The 19,545-nt window shown below is 36.8% G+C and overlaps 1 protein-coding gene across 17 annotated transcripts in view; it reads right to left on the bottom strand.

Annotated features, from left to right (window-relative positions):
* The window catches only part of LOC148876637 (rho GTPase-activating protein REN1-like), a 113,183-nt gene that overhangs the window by 50,016 nt on the left and 43,622 nt on the right, over positions 1-19,545 (bottom strand). For all 17 annotated transcript variants that reach the window (XM_088943075.1, XM_088942858.1, XM_088942498.1 and 14 more), the window contains 4 exons: positions 8,731-8,807; positions 3,247-3,317; positions 2,987-3,065; positions 1,248-1,380 (listed from right to left, as the gene is read on the bottom strand). In XM_088943075.1, the coding sequence (XP_088799201.1) occupies positions 1,248-1,380; positions 2,987-3,065; positions 3,247-3,317; positions 8,731-8,807 (360 nt within the window). The remainder of the gene's footprint in view (positions 1-1,247; positions 1,381-2,986; positions 3,066-3,246; positions 3,318-8,730; positions 8,808-19,545) is intronic.

A 19,545-nucleotide genomic window follows, 5' to 3' on the forward strand; every position in this document is an offset into this window, starting at 1 on the left:
TTGAGGAATCTCCTACAAGAAATTGGGTTTCACATGGATAAACCTATGAGATTGTACTGTGACAATCAAGCTGCACTCTATATCTCATCCAATCTTGTATTTCATGAGAGAACAAAGCACATAGAGGTTGATTGCCACTTTGTGAGGGAGAAGGTTCTTGCTGGAGAGATAAACACAGAACATGTGGGCTCGAATGATCAGTGGGCAGATTTGTTTACAAAAGCTCTAAGCTCAGGGAAAGTGAACTATCTATGTAACAAGATGGGATTATATGGCATATATTCTCCAGCTTGAGGGGGAGTGTTAAAGTGAGCCAAATTGGGGTAGTTTAGTCATCTTATGTTTGTTAAGTGATTGCTTATGTGGCAGTTTTATTAGAGACACTCTGCCCCACACTTAAGTAAGGGCAGTTTAGTCTTTGTAAATGTGATTAGAATCTAATGACTATTAAGGGAGTCGACTGAATGCGATAACCATCAGATTTCGACAGACCCTTCTTTTCCTTCTTCCTCTTCTTCTTCTTCTTCTTCTTCTCTTCTTCTTCTTCTCTTCTTCTTCCTCTTCTTCTTCCTTCTCTTCCTGGTTCGGGTTACTGTAGCAGCATTCGAAACATAGGTAATGACCATTGTATAACCCATTAATGACAAAATTTCCAGTCTATAACCACTAGGGAAGATCTTACCAACTTGTCCTCAACACAGCAGTAGACTCAATAAAACTAATAAAACTGAATGTAAAAAGTGATTTCAGGTGAGAAAAATAGAAGTGAGAGAAAAGAGAAGAATGGAATAACAGGTTTTAAGGCAAAAAAGAGAGAGCCCATTGTCTTATATATTCTGCTGTAATATAAAGAAAAATTACACTCTTGCCCCTAATTAGAAGACCACACTAATAGAAGTCAATGAAGAAATAAAACAGGTCCATAGCCCACTAACTACTAGCCCATGATCACTAAGAAAATAAAACAAAAAATAAAAACAGCAGAAAATTAAAGACTTTCACTTTTTTCCATATACTGCTTACCTCTTATGCAAAATAAGAATAGTAAATATATTTCCACTAAAAGTACAGGTTTTTTTATGTATATGTCACTGTAATGTTCATGCCGCAGGTGATAGCTGGATTTATAGAGATATGCAAGCAGCTTAAGCTTATAATTGAAAATTATACAGCAATGCAAAAAACCATATAATGTAGGCTACAAGGCATCCAATACATATGAAAGTTGAAGTTAATCAATCACATACCCTGTTCACCATCAACTGAATCAGCTGGATCATTCCGGAAGATGCCATTTTGTCCCATTGTTGCACTTGGCGCTTGAGACAAGGCATTCTCAAGTGCAGCCTTCCACTCATATAGATCCTCAGTAGTCTCAGCCTAGCATATAAAAAATAGTTAAATGGCAGTGACAACTCCAAACTTGAAAGAATAACAGTAGAGCTCCTCATACTTTTGTGAGAAACATTGGCTGAAAATAAGGTGGCAAAACAAAATCACTTACATACAAGGATGCAAATATCCCAAAAAAACCTCGTATCAAAGAAGATTGTCAAGAAAGAAGAGAGGAAAAGGTAAAACAAGGGTTGCACACTGATGGAGAGGGAGACATAAAAATGTTACTCTGACTCTTCAAAAGTTACACAACTCAAATTCACATTAAATCCACAAGACAGATAACAATTAGAATAAATATCAGGGGAATTTTGTTTCTACAACCAAAGATTTGAATACTGGATGGCATGTCAACAGCCCAAACTTATGTGCATCTCAAACTTAATCTTTTAATATGACCATTGGATTAGGATGAAATTTGGATATTTTGAAGCTTAAGAAATCTAACGGAAATCTCAAGCTAATTGAACTATAGCAAGGCTTTCATCAGAAGAGGTTACTGTTGCTGGGTTTCTTTGACTGTTAATAGTTGGTCAAGGTCAAAATCAAACATTTGACCAATGAGCTCAATACCTTGGACCAATTGCCTCACAATAAAGAGTTTACGGTTCAAATTTCATGTCAATTGGGTTAGTAGTAAATTACAGTTTGCCTTTCAATTTTGGAGAGTATAATTTGCCATTCTGGTGTCTCTCAGTAGTGTCCAACAACCAGGTTTGGTTTAAGTAACTAATATTAATGTTTTATAAGGCTTTAAGAGATTATAAAGGCTTCTATTATTATTCACACCATTGTTCATTTTTTGTTATTGAACTGTTTCTCTTTTCAGCAAGAAAAGAATTGACTTTATTCTATTGTTGTCTCTAGCCGACTGCTATTGAGAACTGATTTGTCTGTTCTCAATCTACTTCTATTAGTTGCTGTAAGAAATCTTCCTCTATTATTTGTGTGCTAGTGTGCAATTTTTGGTTACATTAAATCTGGCACCAACAAAGGAAACTCTTTTCTTACTATGTAATCAATATTTTAATCCAATCTGGAAGCTGAACTGGTTTTTCCCTCCAGGTCAACAGATCAACCCGTGATGTCATAACAACTAAAAAATAAAAAATACATACAAAAAGTCAACAGATTAACACTCCAATTTAACAGTTTTTTGTAATATGGCAGGTCAGAGGTTGACCCAAACTGGAACTGTGACCAGGTCACCAGGTCGATGATGGGTTGAAAACACTGCATATTATCAAAATAATTGGCAACTTTCTTCTACACTAGGGGCAAATGTTTGAAACAGTGATTTATAATACAAAACAGAGAATAACCAATCAGCCTTTCACATTAAGATAAAGAGATCTTTCATAACGTAATAAGGCAAAAGAGGGAACTAAAGTTGGCAGTTGGAATCTTATTGTTAGTTCTTCGTGGAGGACATTAATGCAAAAAGATCGTATTATTCGGTTTCAATTTTTTTCTTGAAAGTAAACTAAAAAAATGTAGTTTATGAAACCTTTGTGGAAAAGTAAGAATAAGAGAAATCTACGAAGCATTTCCAAACAAAAAAATTTAAGAAGAAAACGGGAAAAGGAAATACCTTGAGTGTAAAAGTTCGCCCATCACGACCATCAGGAAAAAGCACAGTTAAGAGTTTTTTATCAGCTCTGACAACCACACTACACGATTTGTGCATGAAAATATTAATAGCTAATAGCAACATACTTTCAAGTAAACCTATCTCAACTAGATGGAATCACCTAGTTGATTGCAAATGATCTGAATAAATATGAAACACTGAGACAACCAATATGAGAAGTCCAAATAATAGGAAATGTGGAATTCAAAGAAGTAGCCAACCTGCCTGAGTTGTTTAAATCAATACCACCCAATGTCAGATTCACCTCACTCCCTTTTTGGGAAACAAGACTCTGGAAAGTAGAAAGCAGTCAATCAACATTTTATAAATTTGCTATTACAGAAAGCCTAATGAGAGAAAAGTAAATGACTAAACTAGTCAAAGAGAATTAGACATGACCAAAGAATTATACATGAAAAAGTTTTCAACAAGGTAATAACCATTATTCATATCATGATCAAGGTGAAGTAAATAAGTTTTAGTAGTTACAGAAGGTTTCAGGTTGATGCCTACTGTTAGCCTTTCTCATGTGGAGCTGGAAAGGAATTCAAGGGTTTACAATTGACTGGAGAGATGGCAGTGAGGCACCTTTCGTTCTATGATACCATATCAGGAGGCTTAGGACCATAGCATCTAGAGTGAGCGTATCATTTAGATAGATCCAGACATCAGCAAACTCATTGGCTGATAGCATGAATAGAGGAGTGAAGAGGACTGAGTTGTACAGGTCATTCCCTGGATTTCTTTCTTTTTTTTTTCTTTTATCTTCAATGAATAATCAAAATTTTCATTCAAGTATATGAATATGTACAATAAAAGCACAAAAGCCAAAAAAACAATTTATGGTATACTGCTCTTTAAATCCCAATGCACAGAACCACCTAAAAAAATTCTCTACATCTTAATTTGAGAGCAAGAATCTAGCTACCCTTACTTTTTTGTTCCTAATTATTTATTCAAGATTAATTTTTATATTTTCTTGAGAGGTGCCTTATTTCCTAAATATATAGGGGTTACTTCTCTCACTTTTTCCTTGGACTTACAGTTTCAATCTTACAAAACCATTGTGCACCAGCCATGAGATACAACATATCATCAAGTCAGGGTATCAGGAATCTATATTTATATGTGATCTTATTGATTGCACAACTATCTATATACATTCTCTAAGACCCATCTTTCTTAGGGGTTAAAAGGATTGGCACAGCACATGGACTTAAACTCTCACAAATGAAACCTCTTTTTAAAAGTTCATCTAGTTATCATTGCAATTCAGCATGCTCCTTTGGATTCATCCTATAATGTGGGAGGTTAGGCAACTGAGATCCTGGGACTAATTTAATGGCATGTTGAATGTCCCACAAAGGTGGTAATTCACTTGTCAATTCTTCTAGGGCCACATCCTAGAATTCCTTCAATAGGGTTGTGATCTTAGGTGAATTTGTAGTTGACTCTACAGGAGCAACCGTTGTGTCCTCTTTTGGCAACAACAATCAAGACTAGACCTGACTGCCTGCCTTTTAAAATTCTTTTCAAGGTTTCCTTTCTGGAGGGTCAATTGGGAAAATCTTTTTGGATATATTCTTCTCAGATGGTTTAGCTAGTATCACAACAATAGATTCCAATTGTGCTTGATGATTGTCATCCATAATAGGTAACATTCATATCATATAACCATGGACACCCCAATAAGACATGAGAAACATCCATAGGTAGAACATCACACCAAATCTTTTCTGAATAATCACAAATTTGGATGGGAACTGAACACCTCTCGATTATGGGTAGAGAAGTCCTATCTACCCAAGCTACTCTATATGGTTGTGGGTGTGGTTCAGGTTTGAGTTTCATTCTTGATATGGCAGATTTGGACAAGACATTCATGGAATTGCCTCCATCAATGACTACTTTGCACACAGCATCCCTACGTTTAAAATAGTATTGAAAAATACTAGTGCACCTCCAGTCATCTATCTCAGTGGGAGTAGACAAAATGCACCTCATAACATTAAGGTGGTGATCATCAACACAACCTTGGTTATGGGTAGAGAAGTCCTATCTACCCAAGCTACTCTATATGGTTGTGGGTGTGGTTCAGGTTTGAGTTTCATTCTTGATATGGCAGATTTGGACAAGACATTCATGGAATTGCCTCCATCAATGACTACTTTGCACACAGCATCCCTACGTTTAAAATAGTATTGAAAAATACTAGTGCACCTCCAGTCATCTATCTCAGTGGGAGTAGACAAAATGCACCTCATAACATTAAGGTGGAGATCATCAACACAACCTTGGTTATGGGTAGAGAAGTCCTATCTACCCAAGCTACTCTATACGGTTGTGGGTGTGGTTCAGGTTTGAGTTTCATTCTTGATTTGGCAGATTTGTACAAGACATTCATGGAATTGCCTCCATCAATGACTACTTTGAACACAGCATCCCTACATTTAAAATAGTATTTAAAAATACTAGTGCACCTTCAGTCATCTATCTCAGTGGGAGTAGACAAAATGCACTCATAACATTAAGGTGGTGATCATCAACACAACCTTGGTCTTCTTCAAATTCAGACTCAGAGGGTTCCTCTAATGACTAAACAACTTGATCAACATCTTCAACCTCAAAAGATTCTTCTACATCTGTGCCTATGGTTAAATTTTGATTTTTACAATGTGAAGCAACATGTCCTTTACCATGAAAACTAAAACACTAAATGTTAAACCCTTTTTGTCGTGAACTAGAAGTAGTGTTAGTGTTGGTTCTCTGAACAAGATTGTTACTACCACTAGGCATTATTGGTTCTGACAATGTAGGCCTATTGGTCCTTAGAAAAGACACTGACTTGGACATGGATTTGAGTGCTTGGTTCTCTCCAACTTGGGAAGACATTTGCCAAAAGGTAGAAAACTTTTGGAACTTTTCAAGCTCTAAGGCCGTATGGTAAGCCTCTTCTATGGTGTCAAGAATATGCAAGTTCAGCACCCTTTTCAATTCAGGTCTCAATCCATTAATGAACTTAGTGAGATTCACCCATTGTTCTTCCCTTATATCACCTTTCATAGACAAGTCCTCAAATCGATTAAGGTAATCAGTTACACTTAATGACCATCCATTGCTCCGATAATTGTCTTTTATAATATGTGGGAAGATATTTTTCTCACAATTTAGCTTTCATTTCAGCCCACAAAGTAATGGGTGCCTCACCTAGACGCTCAAATGTTTCATTGGACTCCTTGCCAATAACGCTTGGCAGACCCTACTAGCTTTATCTTGGTAAAACGAACACGCTAGGTATCAAACATGTTATACCAATCAAAGAAGTCCTCCATACCCACTAGCCAATCTAGGAAAGCACTAGGGTTTAATTACCGTCATAGCTAGAGACATCCACTTTGACCTTCTTTGCAATTTCACCATCCTCAAGGAAAGCTCTTCGATCATCCTAAATCCTACCTTGATTATGTGGAGGGAATATATCCTAATGCCTACCACAATATTGTCTATGCCTAGGATGACCCTCAAAGTTACTTTCTTGAAATTCATCCTCATCATCTAGTTCTTGTGGATTGTCAATACGGTACCCACGGCCTATAACCCAATTGGTTCGCATTTCTGGAAATATGTCCCAAGTTTGGAACTTGACTCTCCCTGTCCATGTTTTTTGGTATAAAGTCGGTTGGGTGATAAATGGAACCAATAACATGACCAGTACTCAGGTCAAATAGTTCGACTGTATAGGTCTATGACATTTTTAAAACCTTGGAGGACAGAAAAGAAGTCAAAGAGAAGAATTCAAAATTTTCTATTTCTCAAAAATATAACATAACCCCAACACATAATGTTAGGCTTTATAAGAAACTTAAAATTGAAATTTACAAGTAAGCCCCTACTAAATATAAAAACAACATATAACCCCTACTAAAAAGTAACTATACAAATGAATCCAAAATCCTACATTAAGAATGCAGGGCACACCAGTCTCAATGTGATCTCCATCATGGGGTGGGGGACTAAGGCTCAACTTGGAAGCTCATGTTTAAAAGCATAATGCACATTTTCAATAGTTGAGGTACCTTATGTCAAAAATGCATGTTTCATACATTAATTGAAGTAAAGTTCCCATTAAGAGCCATCTAAATACCAATTCTAAGACTTCTCAATATGATGGTTTTAATTCATCTAGATATTCTTCTCATACAGAATATAAGAATTTGCACATATCTATAGTCTACACCTCATTTCATGTCTTTCTTTTCTTTTTTTTTTCTTTTTGATCAGAAATTTTCAAGTTTTTATCTTGAAATATGAGATTTAATGAGGCTTAAACCTCAGGCCTCAAGGTTTACACTTCATGCAGCAAAAGATCCAAGCACCTTACCTCACACATCCAAGTTAAAAACATAGATTCTAGCAGTTACATCTCAGGCAAGTAACGGTTGAAGATGATTCCATGCTGATGGTGGGATGGATAAATAGCAGCAGCCAGGGGATGCAGAGTTAAAGAAAAGTTTTGAAAGAGATTAGACAGTTAGTCATAGAGGTTGAGACTTCATTTATATGTGTTAATAGATCAGCTAATGATTCGGTGGATGCTCTCTCCAAGCCAATGTTTTAAAACGCAGAGGCGTGAGGCGAGGTATTCCACTACCAAGAGGCGTGAGGCATAGTTCAGAACGCAAGAGGCGCAAGCCTCCCAAACACAAGGAGGCGTAAGCCTCCTTAAGAGGAGGGGAATTAGGAGGAGGATGAAGAGGAAGGGGGGATCTCATTTTTTCTTTATTTTAATACAACTTTTTTATATTAAGAAGAACAAAGATGCATAACATTAGTTGAACCCCCTAACTCAAAAAAACAAATTGGGCTGCATCAAAAGGGAGTGGGGGGTCTGGGGGGTGAAGCCCCCTAGCTGAAGGGGCAGGGAAAAACCACTTTCTTTCCCCTTATCTTTTCTTCCCTTCCCTTTCCTTTCCTTTTCTATCCTTTTCTCTTTTTTTCTTCTCTTTCTTTTTCTTTCCCTTCCCTTTCTTTTCCTTTCCTTTCCTTTCCTTTTTTTTTTCTTTTTTCTTTTTTTTTTCTGTCCTTTTATTTCAGATGTGCATGAGGCGCATGAGGTGTACACCTCTTGCACCTGAGGTGTACGCCTCAGAGGTGTCAGAGCCTCTGGCATACGCCTCAGGGCGTTTTGGGAGCTCTCCAAGCAAGGGCATCAAAGGAGCAATTTTTTGGACTTCTTTGATTGCTTGGTGACATTAAGGTGTTGGATCAGTGGGAGCCATTTTTGTAAAATCAATTTGTATAAGTTTCCTTTGGTTTAATAAAAGTCATTTTGTTACTGATTAAAAAAAGCAGTGATTCTAGCCGCTAGAAATTAAATTTACAAAAAAGAATTGACATATGGGAACTAAATCATTTTAAGGCTGTGTTTGGTTTGAAGGTAGGGAAAGGACCCTTATCATTTGTACAGGTTTCCCTTCCTTTCCCTACCTTTTCCTTCAAACCAAACACAGCCTAAGGTTTAATGAGTTTGATCATCATGGTAAATGTGCATAGTAGTAAGAAAATAGGAACCTAATGATTGGAAAAAAAGCAATGTGTGATGAAGAACAAAAAATAAATAAATATCATATTGTGCCTACTAAACCAATTATATGGAAAGAAAAACTCAGAAAATGAAAACAAAAAATAATAAAACAATTTCTTACTGGATCACTTCTAAAGAAGACCAATGATGTGCGTGTTAAAACAAACCATCTTTTCTTCCATGATGTCCATCCTATTCCTGATATGGGGAACTACAAAGTATTAATTACTGATAATGTCATAATCCTATCTAAAAGAGAAATTTTATTAACTATAGAAATGAGCAAAGGATTGTAAATGCGACAAACAGAGTAAAGAGGCAAGAAGTGTACAAAACAATGGGTGTGAAGACAACAGAAGAAAGCAGGCAAAAACCTTGCATGGCAGAGGATTTTATTTTGTAAAGAATTGGGATGATCTGGCTATATGTATCCTTTGTGTAATTTGTAGAGAAGACATGTTGTTTCAGAGAACTGAGTATCTTTGTGCAAAGATTTTTTATCTTTGTGCAAAGATTTTTTATCTTTGTGCAAAGATTTTTTATCTTTGCCCTCTCTTTTGTTAACATTTGTTATAAGTAAAAAGATTTCACTAAACATTCATGAATTTAGTAGTCATTAAAGGAATTTCCCACCCCAAATTACATCATACTACAACTTTGCCCAAAACAAGAAAGGCCTGTCAACTCCCTGTTTTGCTAACACATCAGCCATCCCATTGGCAGTCCTTGCCCAGCTTAAAGTAGAATTAAACCTCTTTGCTAGGGTATCAATTTCCCTAAAGGCAAATCTGTATTTCCAAGGGGCTGAGTTGATTTTCTTGGTACAGTTGATGACTATTTGTGAGCAATTAAGTGTCAGAAATGTCAATACTCAAGTGTATCGGAAAGGCAATTCTAAGAGACGTATCGGGATACTCCTTGGATACACATGTGTATTGAAGAAAAACTAAGATATGCATGGAAACAATATAAATACTTCAATAAATCATAAGAATACATCAATAACACTAAATATATGACCTTAATGAGGTATGAATACATTAAATTAATATATTTTAATGGGTTTTATGAAGAAATACATCGTAGTCAATTATAATTTTCACTAAAAAACACTATGCTTCTATAACTCATAGACTATAATTCTTAAGTTTTAAGGGATGGGAAAAGCCCAACTATCCTATCCAACCATAAAACATGCATTGGCAAAACTTCTAAGTGAAAATATAATTAATAATTATTTCTTATATAATTAATTACTATCTATTTTTTGTCAATTAACATAAAATAGAATAGCAAATAAAGAAGAAAATAAGAAGAAATAGAGAAAACACCAAGGTTTAATGTGTTTTGGCTTGGTAGCCTACACCCACGAGAAGAGAGGGAAAAATGTCTACTATGAGAACAAGAAATATATGGTTAACCTCTCTACATACTCACAACCAAATATCCACTCTCACTCCACCCTAATCTCACACAATCAATGACTTAAATAAGCAAAAGATCCAATTATATCAGAATTTCACATAGGCCCCTCTTCCTCCCATAAATACATACAAGTCCCCAATACTTATCAATATTACAAATATACCCTTATAACTTTCAACACCCTCCCTGAAAGTAAACCCAAATATGATCAAATCCAATATATTTCTCTACATCCTCCCTCAAACTCAAGGTGGGGAAACCAGCTTGAGTTTTCGAGTAAGGACGTTGAAGCAACTTCCATGAAAATAGGTGTACTATTGAAGCAACAACCATGAAAACTTGAGATGTTGAAGGGGCCTCTTAGAAACCAAAGTTGGATGTTAGAAAGCTGAATGAACTCATGTTGGAAAGCCAAAGTAGAGCCAAGTCAAGGTCTAGTAATCATCAAACTAAAGTTGGCCAATAGAAAGCCAACACATATCATGCCAAAGAATCAAATTTATCCATCATAAGGCTAATCACAATCAGCGAATTGAAGAACCAACCATGTCAAACAACTAGATCATCAAAAATGCTAATATAATACCCAAAACAGAGTTGCCTAACGGAAAGCCAACTATGCTGAACTCCATAAACCAGAGCAAAGATTTAGAATTGATCAACGGAAAGCCAACTATGAACTCCATAAACCAAATTGAGGAATCGAAGTTGGCCAATCAGAAAGCCAACTAGATAGAGTGAATCAAAATCACATGTCACCAAAGGAGATCAAAACTCCAAGGATTTCTTCAACAGTAACTAAAAACTGATGAGCATAATAAAGGATCATTGCTGAAACATTTCGTCAAACATCTTCCATGCAAAACATGTGAGGTAAACAAACCAAATATTAACTGATGATAATAGATCCATAATTCACCAATCTTGAGAGAAATATTGTATTTGGTTGTATTTGGATATATTTGTAATATTGATAAATTATGGGGACCTATGTCTCTTTATGGGAGAAAAAGGGGCTTCTGTGTAATTCTGATATATTTTAGTATGTTGCTTATTTAACCTAGTGGTTGTGTGAGTTTAGGGTTTGAGAAAGAGTGAGTGAGGAAGAGAGTAAGAGTGTGTGTGTGTGTGTGTAGCTTTTCCTCCCATGGATGTAGCCTACCAAGCCGAACCACGTTAAACCTTGGTGTTTCTCTATTTCTTCTTCGTGTTTCCTCCTTGAGTTGCTTTTATATTTTATGTTGGTTGATATGGTATCAAAGCTATTTTATGTTGTTTAACATGGTATCAGGGCAGGTGATCACTAAATGTTGTTAAAATTCGTAATGGCGTAGTGTTCATTGCAAAAAGAAGTGGTTTTGGTTTTGTTTCTATGACATAATTTTGTTAGGAGAACATTTGTGGCTGAGATTACTACTGATTGCATGTCTCTATTTTTTTTATGGAATTTGATTTTATTTGGAACTAAAAAAAAAAAAAAAACATGGCAACAGAGCAGGTGTTTCGGTTGCTATGAAGGTGTTCTGTTGCTATTTTTTCATGTTCAGTTGAGGTAGTGGTCAACTACTATGAAATCTCTTCATGTAGTAGTCGACTACTAAGAACAGGATACTGATAGTAGTTGACTACTACAAAATCTCTTTGTGTAGTAGTCGACTACTAGCCTCAGGATATTTTGTGAGTTGGCATTAGTTTTGTGAGTTGAAAAAGGGGCTTTGATGCCTCAAGTTGCGGTTGTTTGTTAGTTGATTGAAAAAGGGGTTTCAATGCCTCAAGTTGTAGTTGTTTGGTGCTTGGTTGGAAAAGAGGTTGTGATGTCTCAAGTTGTAGTTGTTTGTGAGTTGATGATGCTTATGTGAGTTGAAAAATGGGTTTTGATGCCTCAAGTTGTGGTTGTTTGGTAATTGATTGGAAAACAAGTTGTGATGCCTCAAGTTGTGGTTGTTTGTGAGTTGATGATGGTTTTGTGAGTTGAAAAATGGGTTTTGATGCCTCAAGTTGTAGTTGTTTGGTGGTTGGTTGGAAAAGGAGCTTTGATGCTTCAAGTTATGGTTGTTTGGTGGTTGGTTGGAAACGGGGCTTTGATGCCTCAAGTTGTAGTTGTTTATGAGTTGGTGAGTTGGAAAAGGAGCTTTGATGCCTCAAGTGGTTGGTTGTGATTTTGTGAGTTGGAAAAGAGGTTGTAATGCCTCAACTTGTGGTTGTTTGTTGGTGATGGTTTTGTGAGTTGAAAAATGGGCTTTGATGCCTCAAACTGTGGTTGTTTGTTGGTGGCGTTTTTGTGAGTTGAAAAACGAGCATTGATGCCTCGAACTGTGGTTGTTTGTTGGTGGTGATTTTGTGAGTTGGAAAAGAGGTGGTGATGCCTTTAGTTGTGGAAGTTTGTGAATTGGTAATGGTTTGTGGTGTGGTGATAATTTTGTTGGTGAACGTGTGAAGCCCCCTTGATGTATCGGTGAACTGTTGCTTCAGAGGTCCCTTCAACACCTCAAGGTTCATGGCTGCTACTGCTTCAATAGTAAACCTATTTCCATGAAGGCTAATGGGCCTTGTCTTTATAGTAATGGGATGGCTAAATAATTTAGAGGTCACTTGGATCTACAAGAATGAACACAAAAAATATAAATGGCTGACAAGAAACATGACTGTTACAGTACAGTGGGTGGGGAGATCAGCGAATGCCCTTGGGGATACTTTGGAAAAACAAGGGACAAATAGGGAAACACTATTTTGGGATAAACTGTAATTTTATAGTAGCACACATGTATTCTTTGCTATACTTCTTTTGGTTCAAGTTTTTTGTGGGTTCCATGTCTTTGAGAGGTGGCAACCAGTGCCTTCCCAAGGACCTATATTAATGAAATGTGATATATTATTTATCAAAAAAAAGAGCCTTGTCTTTATGGGCCTATTAACTTTTCTTATTTTATTTTTAATTATGATTATGAGCTGGCTGCCCATTTAAGGGCAGATCTGTAATTGTCCTTATTAAGTTTAATAAAAGATTAGAAGAGAAGAGGAGAAAGTGATTGAACAATCTTTTTCCTCTCCTTTCTTCATCTACTTTTTCTTTTCTCTATTTTTTCTCTTCTTTCTTCTCACCTTTTTCACAAATAATCTAAGATTTATTTTTTTATTTATTGGACTGAATCACATCTTGGTATCAGAGCATCGTTCCTTTCTTCCTCCTTTTTCTTTTTTTCCCATACACCCTTCGTTTAGAACAGTGTATGGAGAGATAGATTGCTGAATGTTTTGAGATCATCTGAGCCTAGTTGGTAGAGAGTTTGGAGAGAGAGAAACTGGCTGTAGATTGCCAAGAAATTGAAACTGTTGTTTTTTGCCCAAAACCCTAGCCAACTAGAGAATTTTCTAGTTATAGGTTAAAGAGACAGTTTGACAGTGGCGCTCAGGGTTTGGAAGGTCACTTTTAATCCCTAATAGAAGGCAGTTGAGGTTGGAGACTGTTTGGAGAGCTCTAGCAAGAGTGACAGTTTCCATTTCTCCCATGGAGCTAGGTGTAGTGAAACCCTAATTTTGGGGACCTTCTTGTGTGGGACTGGTTATAGTTAGGTCCATATAATCCAAAATAATTATTTTTGGATTTTCGTTTGACAAATGGAGTAGTTTGGAAGTGAGATGAAGCAGAACCCGATGTTCGTGGTTGGTCCAGCAGATTTCGTTCCGACTGGGGTGACAACAATTAAGCTGGATGGAACAAATTACTTGGTCTGGATACAGTCCATACAGATTTATGTTTGCAATAGAGGTAAATTAGGCTATCTTACAGGCAGTAAGGAGAAGCCAACAAAGACTGATCCTACATACGAAAAATCGATGCAAGAGAAATACACAGTGATTGTATGGTTAGTTAACTTAATGCAGCCTCATATAAGCCAACGTTACCTTTGGATTACTTCGGCTAAGGAAATTTGGGATAGTGTTATAAAAACATACTCATAGAAACTAAATGTTGCAAGAGCCTACAAGTTGAAGAATGATGTGAAGAACCTAAGACAAGGGGAGAAGGTTGTAGCAGTGTACTACTCTATATTGAAGTCATTATGGTAGGAGATTGATGTAATGGAGATAGTTGTGTGGGAGAAGGATGCAAAGACTTATAGGAAGTTAGTAAAAAGAAACAGGGTGTTTGAGTTTCTCACAGGACTCAATCCTGAGTTTGACATTACTAGGAAGAACATTCTAGCTAAGGATGATGTGACCCTTGCTCGGGCATAGTCCATGGTTAGTAGTGAAGAAAGTAGGAGACAAGTACAATTACAAGGACTTCCACAACCAAAGCATTTTGCACATGCTGGGATAAAGCCAAAGGGGTAGACTAAGAAGGAGGTAATATGTGAATACTGCAAGAAGCCGAAACACACCAAGGATACCTGTTGGAAGCTACATCTTGATCTTCTTTCAAAGAGGTTTCAAAACAGCAACAATACTAAGAAAATTTGTCAAACTACGAAGCCTAAGAATGCAAATGTAGCTATTGTTCTTGAAGGTGGACACAAAGAAAGTGAGGAAAGTCTCTAATAGAACAACTAGCAGCAGTGAAGATAGAGTTTGAAATGTATGGAAAGCTCATCAACCATTTGGAGACTATAGTTGCAACATCCAACTCCTCAGGCAATACCTCTTCATTTACCTGTGCTCACTCAAGTATCCGTGCTTCTACAAATCATGCTACTTTATCAAGTAATTGTAAAATCCCTTGGATTATAGATTTTGGTGCTTTAGACCATATGACTAGCATATCTAATCTTTTTTATTCATATCAACTCCTTTTTGGCCAAGAGAAGATATCCCTTGCCGATAGATCTCTTGCTTCCATCTTTGGGAAATGTGATACCAAGGCTTCATACTCTCTTGTTTATCCTCTGTTCTTCATGTTCCCACACTTAACACCAATCTTTTATCTATTAGTAGTTTGACTAAATCTATGAATTGTAGCATAACCTTCTTTCCTACCCATTGTGTTTTTTAGGACCTAAAATCCCAGAGGACGATTGGGAGTGACCATGAGGCGAATGGAATATACATGCTGAATGCACCTGATAAAAGTCTTGGACCACCTCAAGGAGTTGCTTTTGAGTCTATTTCTACTGAATTTGTTGATCGAGTCATGTTATGTCATTTACATTTTGGTCATTTTTTTCTGCTTTTAGTCATTTATTTCAAGAAATGTTTAAAGGGATATCTCTGTCTAGTCTTCATTGTGAATCTTGTGAACTTGCAGAGCATTCAGTGAGTAATAAAAGATCAATTTTTCCTTTTCATATTGTGCATTCTGATGTTTGGGGGCCATATCATTTACCTGTTATGGGGGTTACAAATATTTTATCCTTTTTGTTGATGATTTCTCTCGCTTTACTTGAATTTACCTTATGAAGTCCTGAGATGAAGTACCAACTATTGTGCAACGGTTTCATGAACTTATTCTTACCTAGCTTAACACTCGGATCTAAATATTCCACTCTAATAATGCCAAAGAATATTTTGAAAAAAAATCGTTCATTCTATTTTGATTCTTTAGGGGTTATCCATCAAAGTTCTTATTCCTACACAACAAAATGGAGTAGCAAAGAGAAAGAAATGTCATGTGGTTAGATTGCTAGAGCCTTCCATTTTCCTCTCATGTTCCTATTAAATTTTGGGGGGATGTTGTCCTCACATCTACATATTTGATAAATCGCATGCCTTCTAATTTTGGGTTTCAAGACCCCCTTTAGCCTTCTCTTTCCTGATGAAGATCTCTTTTCTCTTCCTCTTCGAGTTTTTGTGTATGTCTGCCATATTCATGTCCACAACCATCAGAGACATAAATTTGAACCTAAAGCACACAAGTGTGTTTTTTCTAGGATATGCCTCCACACAAAAGGGATATTGTTATTATGATCCTATGTGTGGCACTCATTTTGTTTCTAGGGATGTCACATTTACAGAGTTTATCCCTTTCTTTGGAATTTCTCCTAAGGGGGAGCATTCTAAGGAGTTGTTTGCTATGTCATCGACTATTCCTCTCCCGGTTCCTCTTAAGTCCTCGGTTGAATTTTCTACTACTGTTGGATCTTCTACCATTAAGTCTTCTTCAAATGCTCCTACTCCCCCTCCTCCTCTAGCTCATCCTCCCACATTCACTTCTCATTCCATTGTCTAGAGGTGGTACCAAAGACAAAGACTCGGGTATGAGCAAGTTGTTTCTCCTCCTTCAACTGAACCTCTTGCACCTTCCATCACTCTTGAGGTATTAGATCAGCCATCCTCTTCTATTCCCACTAATACCTTCCCAAATCTTGACCTTCCAATTGCCCTTCGAAAAGGCAAACAGAAGTATACAGCTCATTTCATCTCCAAACACCTGTCTTATAGCCTGCCTTCCCTAACCTATTATTCCTTCCTTGCCTCTGTTTCTACACATGCTATTCCTAAGTCTTTTCCAAAAGCTTTATCTAAACCAAAATGGAGGGATGCTATGATGACTAAGATAGATCATTTGCATAAGAACAATACCTGAGACATTGTGGACTTACCTGAGGAGAAGGAACCAGTTGGTTGCAAATGGGCTTTCACTATTAAGTATCATTTTGATGGTACTATTGAGATATTTAAGGCTCGACTGGTTTCTAAAGGTTACACTCAAATGTATGGTGTTGATTACCATGAGACTTTTGCCCCTATAGCTAAAATGACATCAGTTCGGGTTTTGACTGTCACTTCATCAATTTGATGTAAAAAAATGCATTCTTAAATGGATATTCACATGAGGAAGTTTATATGTCTTTACCTCCAAGGATGTATAGGAAAGAAATGAAAGGAAAAGTGTGTAAAGCCTCAAACAATCTCCTAGAGCCTGGATTGAGAGATTCCATGCTGTCCTTATTACCTTTGGCTACACATGGACTCAGCCTGATCATACTTTATTTATTAAGAGGAGAGATTCCTTGGTGACCCTACTCATCGTTTATGTTGATGACATTGTCGCTACTGGTAATGACACATAAGAAGTGTTTAACCTTAAAAGGCTTCTTATCACTGAATTTAAGATTAAAGACTTGGGTGAACTCAAATATTTTTTGTTAATTGAAGTTGCTTGGTCGAAGTAGGGAAGGCAATTTCGAGGGAATTTTCGGGTATCCGACCCGTCCCGACCCTAATAAGACCCATTTATCAAAACCCTATAGGGTTTGGGATGGGTTTGGGATTTTAGATTAAAACCATGTAGGGTTTGGGACGGGTGTGGGTTTTAAGATATCCGATACCCGATACCCGGGATGCATAAAAATAAACCTATTATACTATATATCATGCACAAATTTATAAATTTTAAGTACTAAGATAATTATTCTATTATTAATATTTTATTTGTATAAATTTCTTGGGATTAAATTCATCATTTGATGTAAATTTGGATTTAATAGATTGTTTATTTCATTTAGTTATAAAATGCTAATTTTAAATAGTATTTCTTTTAATTTTTAGTTGGAATCGTTAATCATATATATGTATTGATTGTTTTGATGAAAACAAAAGTTAATAAAATATATTTTATTTCATTAAATAATACAAAAGGTGAGATGGCTTAGTGGCTTAAAGTGGTGCTAAGAGATTTGGTGCTATCATTAATTGATCTGGGTTCAAGTCACACTATAAGCATTAAGAAACTTTTTTTAGTAGAAAACGTTTGGTCAAGGGATTTAACGGGTGGAACGGGTTGAGACAGTTTTAACGGGTTTGGGAAGGGATGGGTTTGGGAAATTGAGAGGAAAAGTTAGATGGGCTTGGGGCGGGTTTGGAATCAGGAATACATAGGCAGGTTTGGGAACGGGTAGGGCAATTTGCATGAGTACCCTACCCATTGCCATTCCTAGGTCCAAGGATGGTATCTTCATTTCTCAGCATAAGCATATTCTTGATCTCCCCACTGAGACAAGAAAACTTGGTGCTAAGCCGGCTTCTACACCTATAGACTTGAATCACAAGCTCGCAACTACTGATGATGAACCGTTGGCTGATAGGAGAGTATTCTAGAGACTGCTTGGAAAGTTATTGTATATCTACATGACCCGGCCGATGATCTCCTATGCAATGAGTGTTTTTAGTTAGTTTATGCACATTCTCCTCAAGATAGTCAGTTGGCTGCTACAGAGAGGGTCCTGTGTTATCTGAAAGGTACTCTAGGGAAGGGTATCTTGTTTGCTAAGAATGGGCACATGAAACCGGAAGCATACACTAATGCAAACTGGGTTGGATGTATTGATGATAGGAGGTCCAACTCAGGCTATTGTACTATAGGGAACATTGTTTCATGTAGGAGTAAGAAGCAGTTTGTAGTGGCTAGATCCTCAGCTGAGGCAGAATACAGGGTAACAATGCATGGAGTTTTAGAACTATTGTGGCTTAAATCACTTATGGGAGAATTGAGTGTTGACTACGAAAAGCCAATTATGTTATATTGTGATAACCAAGCAACCATCAACAGTGCACATGATCCTGTCCAGCATGACAGAACAAAGCACATAGAGGTTGACAGACATTTTATAAGGGAAAGAGTTGCTTCAGGGGAAGTTTGCCTGCCATTTATAGGTTCTGAAGAGCAGTTGGCTGATGTCTTGACAAAAGGTGTTCCAAAAGGGAAGCTAATACACTATGTAAGCAAGTTGTGCATGATTGATATCTATGCTCAGCTTGAGGGGGAGTGTAGAGAGGCTAGGCTGAATGGGCCCTAGTACATCACTTTGTTATCTTTTGCTTTTATCTGTTATGTTTGGTTAATGGGCCTTATCTTTATGGGCTTGTTAACTTTTCTTATTTTATTTTTAAGTATGATTATGAGCTGGCCGCCCATTTAAGGGCAGATTTGTAATTGTCCTTGTTAAGTTTAATAAAAGATTAGAGGAGAAGAGGAAAAAGTGATCGAACAATCTTCTTCTCTCCTTTCTTCTTCATCTTGTCAACTTTTCTTATTTTATTTATAAGTATGATTATGAGCTGGCCACCCATTTAAGGGCAGATTTGTAATTGTCCTTGTTGAGTTAATTTTAATAAAAGATTAGAGGAAAAGAGGAAAAGCGATTGAACAATCTTCTTCCTCTCCTTTCTTCTTCATCTGCTTTTTCTTTTCTCTACCGTTTCTCTTCTTTCTTCTCACCTTTTTCACAAATAATCTGAGATTTATTTTCTGATTTATTGGACTGAATCACATCCGTTTTCCCACCTTGAGTTTGAGGGGTGTGTTGAGAGAAATATTGTATTTGGGTATATTTGTAATATCGACAAATTTTGGGGACCTATATGTATTTATGGGAGAAAAAGGGGCTTCTGTGTAATTCTAATATATTTTGGTTTGTTGCTTATTTAAGCTAGTGGTTGTGTGAGATTAGGGTTTGAGGAAGAGTGAGGAAGAGAATAAGTGTGTGTGTGTGTGTGTGTGTGAGAGAGAGAGAGAGAGGGAGTTATATCTCTTGTTCTCATAGTGGATATGTTTCCTTTCCTCCCATGGATG

The sequence above is a fragment of the Nelumbo lutea genome, chromosome 1, assembly GCF_056320005.1.
Source record: "Nelumbo lutea isolate HS-2025 chromosome 1, American lotus-T2T, whole genome shotgun sequence".
Lineage (NCBI taxonomy): Eukaryota > Viridiplantae > Streptophyta > Magnoliopsida > Proteales > Nelumbonaceae > Nelumbo > Nelumbo lutea.